Source organism: Phaseolus vulgaris, chromosome 9 (genome assembly GCF_000499845.2).
Source record: "Phaseolus vulgaris cultivar G19833 chromosome 9, P. vulgaris v2.0, whole genome shotgun sequence".
Taxonomy (NCBI): Eukaryota; Viridiplantae; Streptophyta; class Magnoliopsida; order Fabales; family Fabaceae; genus Phaseolus; species Phaseolus vulgaris.
The window spans coordinates 24,698,702-24,717,235 of NC_023751.2; the positions used below are offsets into that span (position 1 = coordinate 24,698,702).

General features: G+C 34.1%; 2 protein-coding genes across 4 annotated transcripts; both read left to right on the plus strand.

Moving 5' to 3' along the window:
• Positions 1-433: 433 nt before the first annotated feature.
• LOC137822616 (uncharacterized) lies at positions 434-4,644 on the plus strand. Of its 2 annotated transcripts, none has more exons than XM_068627529.1 (2): positions 434-609; positions 2,046-4,644. In XM_068627529.1, the coding sequence occupies exon 2, from the start codon at positions 2,062-2,064 to the stop codon at positions 4,387-4,389; it is 2,328 nt and encodes a 775-aa protein (XP_068483630.1). In that variant the 5' UTR covers positions 434-609; positions 2,046-2,061; the 3' UTR covers positions 4,390-4,644. The 2 variants fall into 2 exon arrangements, with proteins under 2 accessions (XP_068483630.1, XP_068483629.1); XM_068627528.1 differs by having other exon boundaries at positions 466-609; positions 1,872-4,644.
• A 5,337-nt stretch (positions 4,645-9,981) lies between these two features.
• Positions 9,982-15,693, plus strand: LOC137820508 (nuclear transcription factor Y subunit C-1-like). 2 transcript variants are annotated; one of them, XR_011082643.1, is made up of 3 exons: positions 10,044-10,876; positions 14,914-15,002; positions 15,443-15,693. XR_011082643.1 is itself a non-coding variant. In XM_068624632.1 (2 exons), the coding sequence occupies exons 1-2, from the start codon at positions 10,209-10,211 to the stop codon at positions 15,444-15,446; spliced, it is 672 nt and encodes a 223-aa protein (XP_068480733.1). In that variant the 5' UTR covers positions 9,982-10,208; the 3' UTR covers positions 15,447-15,693. The 2 variants fall into 2 exon arrangements, 1 of the variants encoding a protein (XP_068480733.1); XM_068624632.1 differs by lacking the exon at positions 14,914-15,002 and having other exon boundaries at positions 9,982-10,876.
• Positions 15,694-18,534: the final 2,841 nt, after the last annotated feature.

Sequence of the window (18,534 nt, forward strand, 5' to 3'; positions counted from 1 at the left end):
TGACGAAAACTGAAAAATATTTATAGTGGGTGAAAATATAAATGTGAAGATTTAAAAAATGATATAGAAAAATTTGATTTATGTAGTTTCTGTAAAATAATTTTAAGATGCATTATTAGATTTTTTTTTTATTCTTATGATCCAAGTCTTAAATTTTTATGTGATATATCTTTCAATAGAAAAAAAGTTATATTACATGAGTTTTAAAGTTATTAAAATAGATTTGAATTGAAAATCATTTATGGGAAACGCCTAATAACAATCATATTAATATATTATCTTAATCAAAAGCCAGGTAAGATTTTTATGAATCTGATGGATTTTTGTAGGCTATTTATTTATTTATTATTTCATCATTGTGGTTATTTATCAGGTCAAAACAAAACAAAAATGCCTTATTTAAAAAATTTCAGAGGTGAAGAATGAGAAACACAGTATAAAAACATCTCACCATGAAGGCCTAACATGCACCGCACAGAGTAAGCTTTGAAACTCTGATCGGAGCCCAAATTCGCTCAACTCTCGAGCCACCGTTTTCCAAATCATTCACAAAACATAAAGAGCTTTCTCTACTCAATTTCCCGCTACGCTTCGCTCGTGTGCCTCCAGGTTTGGCCTTTACCTGATTCTCATTTTGCATTCTCTTTTTCTGAATCAATGTAGTTTTGAATTCTGTGATTGCGTTTTGCTTTTCGGTTTCTTGATATCTGTAGTGTTACTAGTAGATTCCATTGGGGTAACAATATTCAAGGGATTTTCTGTTTCTTAGACGGTGTTTGTTTATTTGATTTTTTTTTTTTTTTTGTAAACGTAACGGAACCTCCAATGTGGCTGTCACAGCCACAACGGTGCGACATTGCAACCTATTGCCGTGGACAATTCTGAAACCTTGAATTTTATGTGATTAGAAGTATTCGAAATTTTGAACTTTTTTTTTCTGTTCTTGATCGTTCCTTCGTTGCGGGTTTTGTTTGTTCATTTAAAGGGCTGCAGGAGTGCTTCGCCCTTTTTTGGTGAGAGCCTTAGGGTTTGTTTGATTATTTTTTTTCCAATAAGTTTTTTAGTTTTCAAAATTCAATTGCACAAGGTTGCTCAGACGGATTGTCAAGGGTGGTGCAAGGCACAAAGTAGCGTGCCGAATTGAATGAAAGGTTGCAAAAGATGAAAATTGAAAATGAAGATGGGAAACCATTTGCTCTTTTGTTTCAATTTTTTGTTTCCTAAAAAGACTTTCTCTGGAAATAATTTTCAAAACTAGATAGATTTTACATGAGAAATTGGTATTAAGTAGTATGGAATTGTTTAGTTTTGAAAAACAAAAGGTGGAAAGGAATCGGATAAACCCTTAGATTTTGAATTTAGTTTTTAATCTCCTTTGTTGTTAATTGTGGATGGTTGTTAAATTAAAGCTGGTCACTTGAAGAAATGCATGAGCGAGAATTTACTTGTAAGAGATTTAAAGAAGCATGCTTGGTTTTGTTACCCTGATAATGAAAGAACTTATTGAAAGTAGAAACTGTGTTTTGGCATTTAAGCATTTTTATTGCATCATGATCCTTTCTTTTGCAATTTCATTCTCCACGATCAGCAAGGGTTTGGTTGTTCCCTGGATTGTGGTTGGGGAAGGTTGCAAGCGACTGAGGATGTGGAATTGTGATGGAAATCTAATATCATGATATTGTTAAGCTTAATTTGAAAATTCAGTACTCAAATATTGAATTTGTAGTTACCTAATTGTTTAGAAAAGAATGTTGGAAGTCAATGTTGAGAAATAAACATTCGGCAAAATTCCATTATTCATTAGGCCTGATTGGTTTGTTTTTTCTTTCCTTTGTTGCTAATGTAGTTGTATCATTTTTTAATGTTTATAGGGTTTATTTGGGGCTTCTGTAATTGAAGGAAACATCTTTATTGTGCATGTGGAGTTGTCAGATTCTGGGTCTAAATATTTATTGTTGGGCACTGTCCTCCCTCCTTGTTGGTATCACTATGATATATACTTCTAATTAAGGAAATAAAGAAGAGTAATTAGTGGCCATTTGCAGAAACGCACTGGCTAGCATGGACTGTAAAAAGGATGGTGCCTTAAGGGCAAAAGAACTTGCAGAGAAGATGCTTTTACAGAAGGACTTTGGTGGGGCAAGAATGCTCGCAATGAAGGCTCTAGATTTATATCCCAATCTTGATGGCCTTCCTCGATTTCTGGCAACTATTGAGGTGTATATCTCAGCCGATAAAAAAGTTAATGGAGAAGTTGATTGGTATAGGATCCTTGGTGTGCAACCCTTGGCTGATGAAGAAACAATTCGAAGACGATATAGGAAACTGGCTCTTACTCTGCATCCTGATAAAAATAAATCCGTTGGTGCAGATGGGGCGTTTAACCTTATCTCACAGGCTTGGAGTTTATTATCTGATAAAGCCAAGAGAGTCACATATGACCAAAAGTACAACTTATGGCGTACATATCTTGGAAATCCTGGTGGGAAACCATCTGTGGCAGCTACTCAGAATGGTTTATATAGTAATTTATTCACTCCTGTGTTGTTGAAACCCACATTTTGGACCATTTGCAATTTCTGTAAGACAAAGTTTGAGTACCATAAAATTTATATTAATTCCGACCTGGTCTGTACATGCTGTCATAAGCCATTTGTGGCTTCTGAGACTTCAACTCCACCTGGATACAGAAGTGGTTCATCCACTTCAAGAATTTCTCAGATGAAGCAACATAACTTCAACTCAAGCAGAATGGAAAGAAGTAATGGAAATCATGTTCCCGGAAGGACAACAATGTCTTCTGTCAATTCAGCACATGGATCAGGTCCTTTCTCTATGCCTAGTGGCATTTCCCACATACCAACATCAGCTTCTAGTGCTGCAGAAGCTCTTGGTTCTTTTAGGATGTCTTACGAAGCCTTGAAGAGAAGGTATGAAGATTCAGCTGTGTCGAGGGAGGATGCTCATTTTGGGAAAATTCATTCTGCAGAGAAAACAGGTTCAGTTTTTCAGTCCTCTTGTATTGGATCATATTCTATTATGAAAGGTGACAAGCCAAGGAAGAGAAGGTCCACTGATGAACATAAAGTAGGTAGCGATAGAAGAGATATGGAAAGCAAAACAGTATCTCAAAATGAGGGAACAAACTTGGCTAATGAATTTGGGTCAGGAAGGGTAAATGCTGCCGGAAATTACAAACGCAATGGTGTTAGGGACGGATCACAGCTTCAAATGAAGCAGTTATTGGTGGAAAAGGCTCGGAAGGAGATTCTTAAAAAGCTTGATGAATGGAAAGCTTCCTCTGCATCAAAGAGTCTAGACAAGTCAAAGAATACTGACACAGAAATCAGTGAGAAGGGGAAAAGTTGGGAAACTAATGGTTTAAAACCTGGTGCACAAGAATTTGTTGCTTCTAAGGCTGCAGGCAAGAAGTGTTTTTCTGTTCATCCAGATCCTGAGCTGCCTGGTTCTCTCTCTATGAATGTTCCAGACCCAGATTTCCATGATTTTGATGGAGACCGTATTGAAAATGCTTTTGGTGAGAACCAGGTGTGGGCTGCATATGACAACGATGATGGCATGCCCCGCTTCTATTGTTTAATCCATGATGTAATCTCGAAGAATCCTTTCAATATGAGGATAAGCTGGTTGAATACCAAAAGCAATGACGAATTGGCCCCAATAAAGTGGATCAGTTCTGGCTTTCTAAAGACCAGTGGAGATTTCAGAATAGGAAAGCGTGTGTCCTATAGCACTCTTAACTCCTTCTCGCACAGGGTGAAGTGGACAAAAGGTTCGAGAGGGGTTGTCAATATATATCCGAAGAAAGGTGATGTATGGGCATTGTATCGGAACTGGTCCCTTGACTGGAATGAATTCACCGAAGATGAAATCATACAGAAATATGACATGGTGGAGGTGCTTGAAGACTACAGTGAAGAGCAAGGAGTGAATGTTGCCCCACTTGTCAAGCTTGCAGGTTTCAAGACGGTATTTCGCCAGAATGTTGATCCAACAAAAATCAGGAATATTTCAAAGGCGCAGATGTTTCGTTTCTCATATCAGGTACCTTCATACATGCTTACTGGTGAAGAGGGTCCCAATGCTCCTAAAGGTTGCTTGGAGCTTGATCCTGCTGCTACGCCGATGGAGCTTCTTCAGGTGTTAGCTGAAGATCTGGAGCAAGAAATAACAATGACAACTGAAAAATCTGTGGAAGATGAATTGAAACACAAAGAGAATTTGACGGAGGAGGGCATGCTTAAGGGGTGCCAGACAACTAAGGAAGAAGGTTCTGATGCAGGATTGGGAGAGAAGAGAAGCAAGCCGGAGATTTTGTTTGTATATAAGCGGAGACGTCTGGGGGAAAAGAGAGCTGTGAAGTGTTAATTAAAGTATTGTTAATGACTGGAAGAGATTCTGTGTTCCATTTAGCCAGAGATAGCAAATTTAATTAGTCAGCAAAACTATAGCTTACAGTCACCAACTCAACATACATTAGAACAGTTTTTTGTTGTTTTTGCTGTATATTGGCGGGGCTACAGTTTTGCATTTATTAGTATTGCCATTGCCCTCAGGACTTATTTCAGTTGTATCTATGAAACTCTATGAAATGCCAATTACGGTTCTTATTAGTTTCTGCAACTCAATAATTTTCAGCATCGTTTTTAGTTCTTTCGACTGGGGACATGCATTCTTTTTTCTTACACCTCACGGATCAAAAGCATCATAGCTTACAAGTTCCTCACAAATTTGATTGCAATACTAGTAATATTCAGTTTTCTTTTTTATAAAATACTTCGTGATATTATAATGAGTAGAGGTTATTTGTTCTATAATTATGTGGTTAAATTGTTGTTGTGGATCCACTATTATCGTTCTATACTTGTAACTTTGTCACATTTTTAAATGAGTTTCCACAGTAGAAAAAGTTATTACTTTCTTCTAGATTCTTATTAACTATGGTTATTATTTTTGTCAAATTGAAGATGCTATTTTAAGTATATAGGATATGTGATTACAATTATGTTGTATATCAAATAGTTTGGTGCACATTTAATTTTTAAATACGGCACTCTATATAGGTTAATGGAGTTTAGATGGTAATGTGATTAAGATGGAAGAGTTTGTTTAATTTTCTTTTGAAAGTATAAAAATGAAATCACAATTTTAAACTATAAAAATCTAGTCCCAAAATGAATAAATTCTAAAAAATTTAATAATTTGTTTTAATGTTATTGTATAGCACAAAGACAATTCACATTATCATCGTCTAAATCAATTAACATAATATACAAATGTAGAAACTAAGAATGAGAACATAAAACATGAGAGAATAGAATACGAAAAATCACATACAAACAATTTATGTATTTTGATTATAACCAGTTTACGTCCATGATAGAGTTCATTATGATAATCTTTGAGATTTACAACTATAAGTTTCTCTCTAAATTCCTACACTGAACTCTCAACTCTTTACATTGATCAATAACGGTCAAGTTCAAATTCTTAAGTACAAAACAAAAAACAATGATCTTACAAATTTTCACCAAAGACGTTTCTCATACAAACAAAACACGTGTATAATGGTTCAATTTCAAAATAACATGAGGCGCCAACAGTTACAGGGAAATTGAACATAAGGCCTAGACGATCCAAAATAGCAGTTCTTCAACCAACACTAATACACATCAGATGATGATACCATGTGACGACGATCTTGAACCACTACACACTCTAGCACTTCTAGACGGTCTAGGAAAACTTGAGCTTAGATTTTATCTGAACCAATCTTCACAAATCTTCACCTTGGTTCAGTACAAATCTCTTGAGTGATAAAACATTCATAATTTATCTAAGCCCATTACATACTTAATCACCCATCAACTGGATTAAATTCAAACAATGAAAGAACTTGTTGTCAAGCAATACCTTCGTGATCATATCAGACAAATTGTAATCTGTCGAGACCTTACCTTCACAAATCCTCGAGCTATCTTTTCTCTCATGAAGTGCAACTTCACATCAATGTGCTTCGTTCTATAATGAAAAACTTGGTTCTTTGACAATTGTATTGCAATACTATTATCACATTGAATAATTACCACTTGGTCTTGCACCTTCAACTCTTTGACTGGACCCTTAAGTCACAAGACTTCTATTTATTGCTTCTGTCATGACAATATACTCTGCTTTAGTGGTTGACAAAACCACTACCTTCTAGAGACTGATATTCCAATTGATGGCAGTACCATAAGCATTAATAACATATTATGTTAGATATTTTCTTGTGTCCATACACCCAAATGTGAGTCAACATACACTTCTATGGAACATCTTCGACTAATCATCTAGCTCCACCATAAACAAAGTCTCTTCCAAGTGACCCCTTCAAGTATCGAAGGATTCACTTAAGAGCTTGCCAATATGCTCTTTCAAGGTTAGACATAAACCTGCTAACAACACTCACAACATAAGTTATGTTAGGGCGCTTGTAGACCATTGCATAAATTAGTGAACCAACCAAATTTACATATGGAATACCATCCATAATATAACGTTGTTCCTCCACTGTTTTAGGTGACAGTTCATATCTAATCTCTAGTCGATGTGGGATCTCCAACACACCCCCCTCACGCCGAGACTGCCAACTCGTGCGTGAGACTATATATTATGGGTGGTCCGATAGCGGCCCGATAGCGGGTGGCATGATAGGCCCAACAAATACTCGCTAGGATAGGCTCGAAATGACTCTGATACCATGTTACAAAGTGGACTTTAAGCCTAACTCAACCCCATAAAACCGGCTCACAGGGTTGAGGTTTGCACCCACTTATATATAATGAAAGACTCTAATCTCTAGTCGATGTGAGATCTCCAACAATCCATTTATTTAAATTTAGTTTTTAATTTAATTCATATTTTATAATTTTTTTCAAACCAAATTTCTATTTTGTTTACAAATTTTAAAAATTAAAAAATCTAAATTTCCAATCTAAATTCAAGAACACCCTCAACACTAGCTCTTGCACTCATACTTCCTGGACCCTCAACAGTGTACTGAAGAAGTTCACTTGCGCTCACACTTCTTGGACATGATGCGCTTCAACAGTTTTTTTAAGTAGAGAATAAAAGAGATACATGAAATAAAAATATTAAATTTTTATTTTTCATTGAAGAGAGAAAATGGAAAATATTCATTTTAAAATTATGAAGAATAAAATTTTCCTACCGAATTGGCATCTAATAAATGAAAATTGATTCCTTTTATACAATTTATTTTTAGTATTTTAAAAATTAAATGATTTTTTAAAAAAAATAGAAAATGAGAGAATTTTTTATCTTAACAAAATAGTGGAGTAATTTTCTTTTAAGCATATTTTTTTATCAAAATTAAGATGTGCGTAATAAGATTTAAAAAAAAATTAAACATATTAAAATTATTTAATTTATATTTATCTGAATAGATATAAAAAAAAGAGTGAAATAAGGATAAAAAAATTATCCTAAAATCAAACTTACTTATTTAAATATATATAAGTAAATAATAAATGCATAAAATAAAATATTAAAATTAATTAGGACTGGCAATGCGGGGTGGGGCAAGCCATGCGGGTCGGTTCGCGGCCCGCTACCAAAAAGTACGTAGCGGACTCACTAATCTAGCCCGCTAACTCGCTTTGGCCCGTCCCGCATAACCTGCAATCCACGCAGGCCAAGGGCCAACAGCGGGGCGGGGCAGATTGGCCCGCGTAAATAAAAAAATAGTTATTTAATTTTTTTCTAAAAAAAATCATACTCCATTCATCTATTATTGCAGTGTGACATTTGTGACATTTATTTTATTTTATTTAAAAAAAATAAATTTAATATACTAAAAAATGAATGTTTTATTTTAATCATATAAAAGAGTTAGTATTAAGAGTGACATTGGATTTAGTTTTAAGTAAAGTCTTATATTTAAAATTTGTTAATAAAAAATAATATAAAGAAGAGATTTTAATAGGATAGTTAAAAAATTAGTCTTCTTCATTAAAATATTTTGTAGCAAAATTTTGATAAGATACTCTTATACATTTACATACATACATAGGAAAAAATGGATGCAAAACAAAACTTTAATTATTTTTAATCAAGCCTTTTAACAACCGTCATACTTGAATTTATATTTTTATCTTAATTAAATAAATTGAAAAACGGATAAAATTTTAATTTTTCAGTAGTAGAAATAAGTTTTTTTATAATTAATGAAATTTTAATTTTTGAAAAAAAAAATCTTATGTGAGCTGGCCCGCAAGCCCGCGAGTTACATCTTATGCGGGACGGCTAGTGAAATGAGCCCGCACTCCTAGCGTGGGGTGGGTCAACCCAACCTGCATTTTACGGGCGAAACACGGGGTAGGCCAGCTTGCATTACCACCCCTAAAATTAATGAAGAATTAAAAACATAAGCCTAACATTAAAAAAGTTAATAATAATCTTTTATCACACAAAAATAATAAAAAGATAAATTTTAAATTACATTATACTAATATTTTTTTAATATTATGCGTCTTTGGAAAAGCACACAGTAACAATAATGCTTGATCTTCATCATCAATTTGAACATCAATGTTCTCAAGATCAAGTATCAATTTATTAAATTTATCTAGTTGCTCACTAACAACCTTATCACTACACATCTAAAATGAATATAGCGTCTACTTTAGGTATAAACGGTTAATCAGAGACTTGGTCATATACAAGCTTTCAAGCTTGTCCATAACGCCGTTGTAGTCTTCTCCAAAACTTGCAGTAAGAACTATTTCTAAAGATACAATCCTGTCCTTTTCAGTCATGGATTTGTCAGACTTGAAATCTCCTTCCAAAACCTCAAGAAGGCCCTATTGAACCAGAAGAGCACGCATCTTCAACCGCCATACCCCGAAATCATTTAAGCTAGTGAATTTCTTAACCTCATACTTTGCATAAGTAATTTTGATTGAGTTTCTTTGTTCCATGTTCACCGCGTAGGGCACAAACACAATTTACTGGATCGTTTAATTAATTAACGTAATAGGAAAATGCATAAACTAAGAATGAGGATAAAATAGAGTACAAAAAACCACACACAAACAATTCACGTGGTTCAACTATAACTTGTCTATGTCCATAATAAAGTTTACTATGACAATTTATTAGATTTACAACTCGAAGTTTCTCTCTAAATCCTCCCACTAAAACTGTCAAGTTTAAGTTCGTAAATAGAAGACAAAAATGATTTATCTTACGGTTTCTCATACAAATTTGATTTCAAGACACTTTCTCATACAAATCAAATACATGTACATTAGTTCAATTTCAAAATAACACGAGACATCAACAATTAAAGGAAATTAAATAGAAGGGTTAGACAATCCAAAATAATAATTCTTCAATAGACACTGATACCCTTGAATCGATATATCATCAGACAATTTTGAATCACGTAGGAAAATTTGAACTTAAATTTTATCTAAACCAATTATATAAATTTGATATTTACTTTTGTCTTTATATATAAATAATCTTTCAATCAGTCAACTCTCTTTGAAGAAAAAAAGCTAATTTAGTTTGAGTAAGGTGTTGTTGATGATGCTACTATTCTTTAGATATATAAGTTTTCAACGTTACTTCATTTAGAAGTCTTATTCACAAAGTTCTCTTTAACAAGCATTGTCATATCTTTTACATGAACATGGACAGATACTATTTTTAATATCGAAAAAATATAAAGTTATTTTTATCATTTTTGGAATTTATTATTCAGTATTAAAATTATTGTGGTGTAAAAGTAAAAGTCATATATTTGTTAAAATTGTATTGGCTCTTTGAGGTACGTGTTTGACGGAGTTGAAAAGTGTAGGAAATGGAAGAAAAGATAATGATATTATTAATAAATAATTTGAAATAAAAAAAGAAAAAAAGGGTGAATAGAGAATGAAATGAGAAAAGGGAAAAGGGAAAAGGCATTTACAATTACAACATAACGCAGTTACGGTTGTTGTTGTTCCGTTGAATTGTTGAAGGCCTTGGTTGGCCTAGGGTAGGTCTGGTCCTTTCTTTGTTTACCTTATCCCACCACACCACATCACGCACTCTTCTATTTTATTTCCCATTTTCTGAATCACTCACACACCACACTCAACACAAAACTCAGAAGCACCGCAATTATCAGAATTGGGGGAATGGAGAACACCCAGCAAGGAGGCCAAGGCCAATCGGGACCCTACGCCGGTGCGGCCGCCGGAAGTGCAGGTGCAGCTGCAGGAGCGCCCCCCTTCCAGCACCTCCTCCACCAGCAGCAGCAGCAGCTTCAGATGTTCTGGTCCTACCAACGCCAAGAGATCGAGCACGTCAACGACTTCAAGAACCACCAGCTACCCCTCGCTCGCATCAAGAAGATCATGAAGGCCGACGAGGACGTCCGCATGATCTCCGCTGAGGCCCCAATCCTCTTCGCCAAGGCCTGCGAGCTCTTCATCCTTGAGCTCACCATCCGCTCCTGGCTCCACGCCGAGGAGAACAAGCGCCGCACCCTCCAGAAGAACGACATCGCCGCCGCCATCACCCGCACCGACATTTTCGACTTCCTTGTTGACATCGTCCCTCGCGACGAGATCAAGGACGATGCTGCGCTCGTCGGGGCCACTGCTAGTGGTGTGCCCTACTACTACCCTCCCATTGGCCAGCCTGCCGGCATGATGATTGGCCGTCCCGCTGTTGATCCCGCCACTGGAGTCTACGTCCAGCCCCCGTCCCAGGCCTGGCAGTCAGTCTGGCAGTCCGCTGCCGACGACGCCTCCTACGGTGGCGCTGGCGGAGCCGGTGCCCAGGGGAGCATTGATGGCCAGAGGTACATAACTCACTTCTCACTTATGTCCTGTTTGATCTTGAAGAAACAATGAGAGATGAAATGCAGACAGAGAATAAATAAGTTGAGGAATGAATAATATATACAACTAAACCTAAATCTTTAGATGTTCAATAGAACAAAAGTAGGTAGGATAAAATTCTTCTTCCTCTCTTTAATCAAACTAGGTAAAGTGTTGTATTAGATAAAATTTAATACTTCAACAGTGGAACACAGATTATATTTTTTTCATCTTATGGAAGTACGGGTTGAAGAGTGTAAAGCACTACATTGGTAAATCTGTACATGCATGATGAGTTCCTCTTCCAAAATACTTGTGAATCAATCTTGTGCTAATTAAGATCTCCGAACCAATCAACTCTGTTCCGGAGTAGTTATGTATAAAGTATCAGAATTCATAGCAGAATTCAGAATTTTTTAGAAAGAGACGATTTTTATTAAGATAGACGAACTAATTCAGAATTTTTTAGAAAGAGTTGATTTTTTTTAAGATAGCCGAACTAATTCAGAATCTTTTAGAAAGAGTTGATTTTTTTTAAGATAGCCGAACTAATTCAGAATCTTTTAGAAAGAGTTGATTTTTTTTTTTCAGATAGCCGAACTAATTCAGAATTTTTTAGAAAGAGTTGATTTTTTTTAAGATAGCCGAACTAATTCAGAATTTTTTAGAAAGAATTGATTTTTTTTTTCAGATAGCCGAACTAATTCAGAATTTTTTAGAAAGAGAGTTGATCTTTTTTTCAAGATAGCCGAACTAATTCAGAATTTTTTAGAAAGAGAGTTGATTTTTTTCAAGATAGCCGAACTATTTACATTTATTTTATAATACTCTAACCTGCATCAGTCTCAAGATCTTAGGCATAATTTGTAGTGATGTAGCTCCGTACCTCCGAGGTATAGGAAAAGATACCAACATAATTTGTAGTGATGTAAATAATAGATACCTCCGAGGTATAGGAAGAGATACCAACATAATCTGTGGTGATGTAAATAATAAATACCTCCGAGGTATAGGAAGAGATACCAACATAATCTGTGGTGATGTAAATAATAAATACCTCCGACGCGACGGAAGAGATACCAACAGGAAACTTAAAACTAATCTAGTCAAATAAAATCCCAAAATATAAGGAACTAAAGATATAAACAAATAGTTGGTCAATTATATTCTTGAAAAAAAGCTAATTAATAGAGAGATTTAAAAAAAATTAAATTAAATTACAAATAGAAAAATATTTAGAAACAGTGTCCCTCTAATTTAAAATTTAATTGAAACAATGTAATAACTGTTAGAAAAAAGCTAAAGAATAACTTTTATTGGAACATAAGATATTATATGTTTCCGAGCATAAGATATTATATGTTTCGAAGCCTTATATATAATATAGGTGTTCATTTGAGTTCTAATAAGTGGTCGTGTGTCACTTCAATGTTGGACATTACCATGTTTTATGAGTGTCACACAAAAGACTTCTCCATGTCTCACCGTGACAATCCCACAATCACACTCATTGGGTAAAAATTCAAAGCTGTGATCTGTGCCTATCACCAAAAACATATATCTTCAAACTTGTTATTGTCATATTTTAATATTACATTTCGCCATAGGAATAAGAATCTGAAGAAATCCATAAGACTTGTAATTATGGTGTATTTAGTGAACAATCCATGTTGTTGTTACCGGTTGAACTCCATTATGGAACAACCATTAACTATGAGACAGGTGTCCCTTATTATTACTAGCTAATGGGCTGTCTTTCTAGGGAGCAAAAAGTATGATTAAATTAACTTTAGAGATTCTTGACAGGGTTAAACAAGCTTTAGATTCTTGACAGGGTTAAACACGGCTAAGGTTCTTTTTATTTCCTCATACTTTTAGACTTTTGAAATATTTGCAACTTGGTATTTGGAATATGCAAAGCCAGTGTTTTTCTGATCTCGGAACAGTTAAATGCAACTTTGTTTTTGTCGGTCATATTTGGTAGTTGAGAGCTGAGATGCCACCAAACCCTTTTTTTAGTGCCAAAGTAAGTATGGATAATGTCAGGTTATTGACGTGTTTGAGTGTTTTAACACTTGCTAAGACCATAATATTTGAGGTAGCTGGTGGAGGTCACCTATATTTTAAGTGGGTTCAAACTAGTTCATTTTCATAGCGGGCGGGCAATGTTGTGCATAACCTCCATATGATTATCAATTTAAGATATTTTCTGAATTCATTGACTATTTAATCAGCATGAGATTTGCTCACAGTTTATTAGAGAACAATCTTCATATTTTTCAGTCATGTATTCTTTAATATGTATAATTTAAATATACACTTGATTACTAACTTTTCAGAATAGTGTTCTGTTGGCCTAATGCCTTAATCAAGTTGATACTTGGTCCAAGCTTGATAACTATTTTTTACTAATAAAGATAGTTATTGCATATTTTTCACCCCCACTGTCCCATCTGAGGGGACAATGAAATAATGTGTCTCTTGGCCTTTAAATATAGATAATATAAATATTATTTGCTATAACAGGTATTCTGTAATATAATATGAGAAAAATTGATATGTTAAATACATGCACTTTGTTCTATTGTCATATTTTATGGTAATGGTGTTACTTTATTGAAGCTGATTTTAGTAGCATAATCTATCTTTCCATTTGATATGCTTTACTTTGGAATTTTTTTCTAGTTTATTTACAGTTTGTTAGGATGTTATTTTTGTTGCATCTTGGTATGGGTGGATTATATAGTGGTACATATTGCCTCAACAGTTAGTTGAAAGTTATCAAATCCCTAGAGAATGACCTGAAGGTTTCCTATGATCAGTCCATTCAAAAGTGTGTTCTGTCCGGGTTTTTTCCAATCAGAGGGTTTTTAAATTTGAGTTGGTTCACAATTATTTGAATTCTGGGCACCCTCTTGTTATTGTCAATCTTATATTATTGACTATCAAATGTTTTAGATAATGACTAACATACTCTCTCTTGGACCCAATAAGTATTTCAGAACAGGTCCGACATATGGTGATAAGCCAGTTTAGGATCTTGTATCAAAGATGTGTGTCTACATTTGGGAGGGTACACAACCCTCATATCTTGAGCCAAACGAATGAACAAAGCTTAAAAGATCAAATATGAATAACATAACTAACATATGGCTCAGCCTAAAACCGATAGGGTACACTTACCAGAAAATTGTTATTTGTTCTCTGCAATTTTAATGTTACGGTTTCTGTTTTTTTATTTATCTTCCTTTTGGGGGAGGAATAGGAGGAGAAGGAAGTTTTCAGACTTTATGAACAGAAGTCAGAAAGGATGTAGCACATTGATAACTTGATAACTCTTTTAGAGGTTGATTGATTGATTGATTTGTTTTTGAGCTATATATCAATCATATCTATTAGCATATCTACTTGCACAAATTTGTAAATATGGCTTCAACTTAAATCAAGTTGCATTGTTAATGTGTCTTTATTCATCTGATCTAACACCAAGTTATGCCTTTTGTGAGATTGCAGTAAAATGTTAGCTCATCTTCTATGATGGTTTTTAGATGTGTTTTTGAGTGAGATACCAAGTGGAAAACTTGTTATTCTACAAGAACCCATAAAAACTGATTCTTAATCACATTAAGGACAAAAGTGGAACCCACATCGTGGATTAAGAATCCAAGTTAGGTTCTTATACTGGAGTGAAAAATAGATGAAGTTCTTAAATCTTATATGGCATTGAGGGATCATAAAAAGTGTTTTAAGAAGCCAAAATGAGTTTTACTATTGGAGATCCTCTTAGGATTCAATTGCAAGGAATGAGGATTTGAGTCCAATGTTTGGGGATTCAATTGCAAGATATGGGGATTTGAGTCTCATGTTAGAAATACAAGATTTAAGTGTGGGATTTGTAAGACCTTGAACTCTCAAACTACAATCACTAGTTTTTGGAGTACTTTCAAGATTCTTATCAAATACTATGAGAATTTTTACTTGCTGGTTTTGTCTAATATTAGTCTGTTGTAGTGCACAGCCATCCTAGGAGGTAGTAGGGATGCAGAACATGGAGGAATGTTATGATCTAATTGCAAAGTGATGACACTATGAAATCTAGCTTTTGTGGTATGGTACTCCAAGGTTCTTATCATTTTATGGCAACGGTTATGTTTTTTCTCATTAGGCAAGTGTGTTGCTCCGTGAACCAGGCAATGTCATAATTTCTGTTATGTATTAAGTACGAAATAGATAATTCACCTCTAAATCGCCAAATTTCTGTCATTGGCATATAATGTGTAAATTTGAATGCAATTTTCCTAAACTATGACCCTTTGGCATGAGACTGAGAATTGGAAACAAAAGTTGTACACCTCTACTACGCTATAGAGTTAATTGCCAATATAAATGTTAATTTATAATTATAATAAGTGGAAGTATATAATTATTTGATTTACCTTGGAAGTATGTTTTATTTGCATATGTAGTTTTTTGTTTGTTTGTTTATAGTGTATACTAATCCATGGAAAATGAAAATGGTTCTGATGGGTGTGTTTTGTTCTCCGCAGCTGAGTCACTAGCAACAATGCCTACGGAGTATCAGGAGTTATGAAGACGCAGAACTTGCTTGGAATTTTGATTGTTTGAAATTTAGAGCGGTTTTGTTAACTAAATTTTTATGGGATGACATTATGGACCTGTTAACTCGATGAACAACAGCATGATTTAACGACTTATGTACAAAAAAAATTAAAACTAAAAATTGATCCTTCTGTGGGAAACATGCTTGATCATGCTAATACTTTTTATTTCCTCAAAAGTATCCCGTGAAACCAATGTGCTTCTGATCATATTATTTGATATCTGTAGCGTTATCTTTTCTATCTATATGATTAGGTAAATATTTTTTGTTTTTGTTTTCATCTTTAGACAGAATTTCTGTCCCATTACACTAATTAATCCCATATGATTTTTTTTTATAAAGAAACAAATGAACAACACTGATTATTTATTGAAACATTTTCAAATTTTATAATGTTTAGATTGATTTCCAATGTTGAATAAAAATATTGGTGTTTATTATTATTATTATTAAAATTTTAAGGGTAACTTGTATGAATCATTTGGGGAGGAGGGGAGAAAAAGTGAGGTAAACAATAAACAAATTTTATATTGACATTTAAACCATTGTATTTTCAATAAAATTTTAAAGTGAGACAAAAAAATGTAAGACTCTATTTCTTGATACTATAAGTCCAAACATTAATATAATATAATTTGGATAGTGTTGCACATTATTGTAAAAAGACCAAAAAAAGGAATTGATTTTCACACTATTCTGTTCCCTTCAGCACATACCCCATTGTTTTAATCTTTTCTATTATTAGACTCATTTTCCACCACCTAGATTTTCCACCACCTAGACCTGCTTCTTTCCAATTTAAAAAATTATAAATAAAATTAATTAAAGCAGCATATAAACTCGTATAAATATATTTTTTATTTAACCTGTTTATACTATATTTGTATACTTGCAAATTTATCTTCCAGTTATTAAAATATTAACTACAAAAAGTCAGACACAAAATGCTTTTAAAAAGATTAAAAACAAGTTATTTATTTAAACAATGACATTTTTTTCTTTTCATATGTTCTAGACGCACTTGTGTCAAATCTAAACAATAAGTTTATTTTGAGATTCTGTATTTTTTTTTTATAAAAAAAATAGATTCAATGTATTGTGATGCATTATCATTCTTTCCATCTACAATGATAAATGGTCTATAAATATATTACCTGAACTATTCTGAACTAGACTAACTTGTAAAAATAGTTAATAAAATTTCATAATTGATTAGGAAAATCAAACTCTCAAGTGCAAGGAACTAGATTGAATGATTTCAAATTATTTAAACTATCTATATTATTTAAATTATTGTAGATACATATCTTATTATTATTTTTTTAATTTCACATGTTACAAATTTGTTTTAATTTCATATCCCGTGGCATGTCTTCAAGATCATGAGGTGGTCTCATCTTCTTTGCACCAAAATGCATGGAGTCAAGAAAAAAAGACTTTTGTGCAAGTCTTGAATAACACAAGCAACATTCATTTATCCCAATTACCAGTGCCTTGCATAAAGGGGATATGTCCTTTGTTCAGATTCTTGAGGAAATGTATTTTGCTGGATAAGAACTACAAAAACCACCTTCATGTCAGGTTATCTTGAGTAAAGGTGATAAGCCTCAATATATTTTGAGCTTTGCAAGAAAGGAGTTCTTTAGCAGATTGGAAAGTTATTCCTATGAGGAAACGCTTCTATGAGTTCGTATTTTCATCTTTGAAGAATATTCAACGGAAACCGGGGAACATGAAATCTTCAACCTGGAATTCTCCTTTGTGTGGTCTAAGGATTTTGTCCCCACTACTATGAAGCTAATCAAGGTCTAGTGTGGGTTGGGATTGAAGGGTTACCTTTAGAGTATTGGCAGCCTCGGACTATTTTCTGTGTTACTTGTGACATCGTGATTTCTTTGTCTCTTATCACTGCACCATGAAGAAATCAAGAGGATTCTCTTATAAGAATCTTGGTTGACTTAATTGCTTGTGGAAAGACCTTGACTCACTTTTGTTGCAGAAGTGGAATATATGCCTTCTGTACTTTTTGCAAAATTATTGAACATAATCTTCCAATTGCAGGAAATGCAATTATGCATTAGGAGCTGTTCAGGGTAATCAGCAACAGCAACAGATTAAACAACATTATGTGGTCAAAAGGGATTCTGCTAGATCCAATGACGGAAAAGACTTACAAGAACAGCCTACAGATAGGAGATCTGATACCCTATAGGCAACTAAAGATACTGATAGCTTGGAAGGGATTTGAATAATTAAGAGGATGCCAATTCCTCTGAACACTCCTCTATTGGAACTAGGTTACCCTCTCCAGTTTTACCTCTTGATAATAGCTTGCTCTTTATAATGATATTGTTAATGACAATGAAAATAGAATATGAGCAACCTGATTTAGCATATTTTGAATAGGGATAGTTCACATAATGTAGATGTTGTGCAGGACCCTTTGTAGGTTTCTCTAGGTCCTGCGGCTAACCTGGATGATTCTCCTGTTGAGAAAGAATCTCAAAGCAGATTTGATACTAAACAAGGTTTGGTCTCAAAGTTTGGTCTCAAAGAACTGGGCTGATATGGTGCAAGAGGATGAAGAAACTCCTTTGGAAGCTAAGAAATGTGAAGAGGAATCGGTTCAGACCTCTAGAGAGCTTGGTAGCCCTCTTAAGAACCCTTCTATGACTGCCAAAAAATCCTCTAGAGCAGGTCCATCAAGGAGTATATGATGTAGATAAGGTTTTCTTTTGGAATATATGTGGTATTGCTAATGATAGGTAGCTTAACATGTTTAGTAATCTTTTGAATTAAAATAAATTTCATATTGTTTTCCTGGATTATGACTTCTTTTACTATTTTTCAAGAACTTTTTTTTGTGCTAAAATCAATTTTAAACTCGTTTAGGTCTCATCTCATTCTTCTTCTGGTATACCTATGCTTTGATGTTTGGTAGGTTGGATTTAAATATCAGTACTCTCACTAGTTGTATACAACACGTACTCTCACTAGTTGTATACAACACATTCCCGT

Excerpts from the sequence above, each read along its gene's own strand:
- LOC137820508 (XM_068624632.1), top strand. The coding sequence starts at position 10,209 with ATGGAGAACACCCAGCAAGGAGGCCAAGGCCAATCGGGACCCTACGCC.
- LOC137822616 (XM_068627529.1), top strand. The coding sequence starts at position 2,062 with ATGGACTGTAAAAAGGATGGTGCCTTAAGGGCAAAAGAACTTGCAGAG.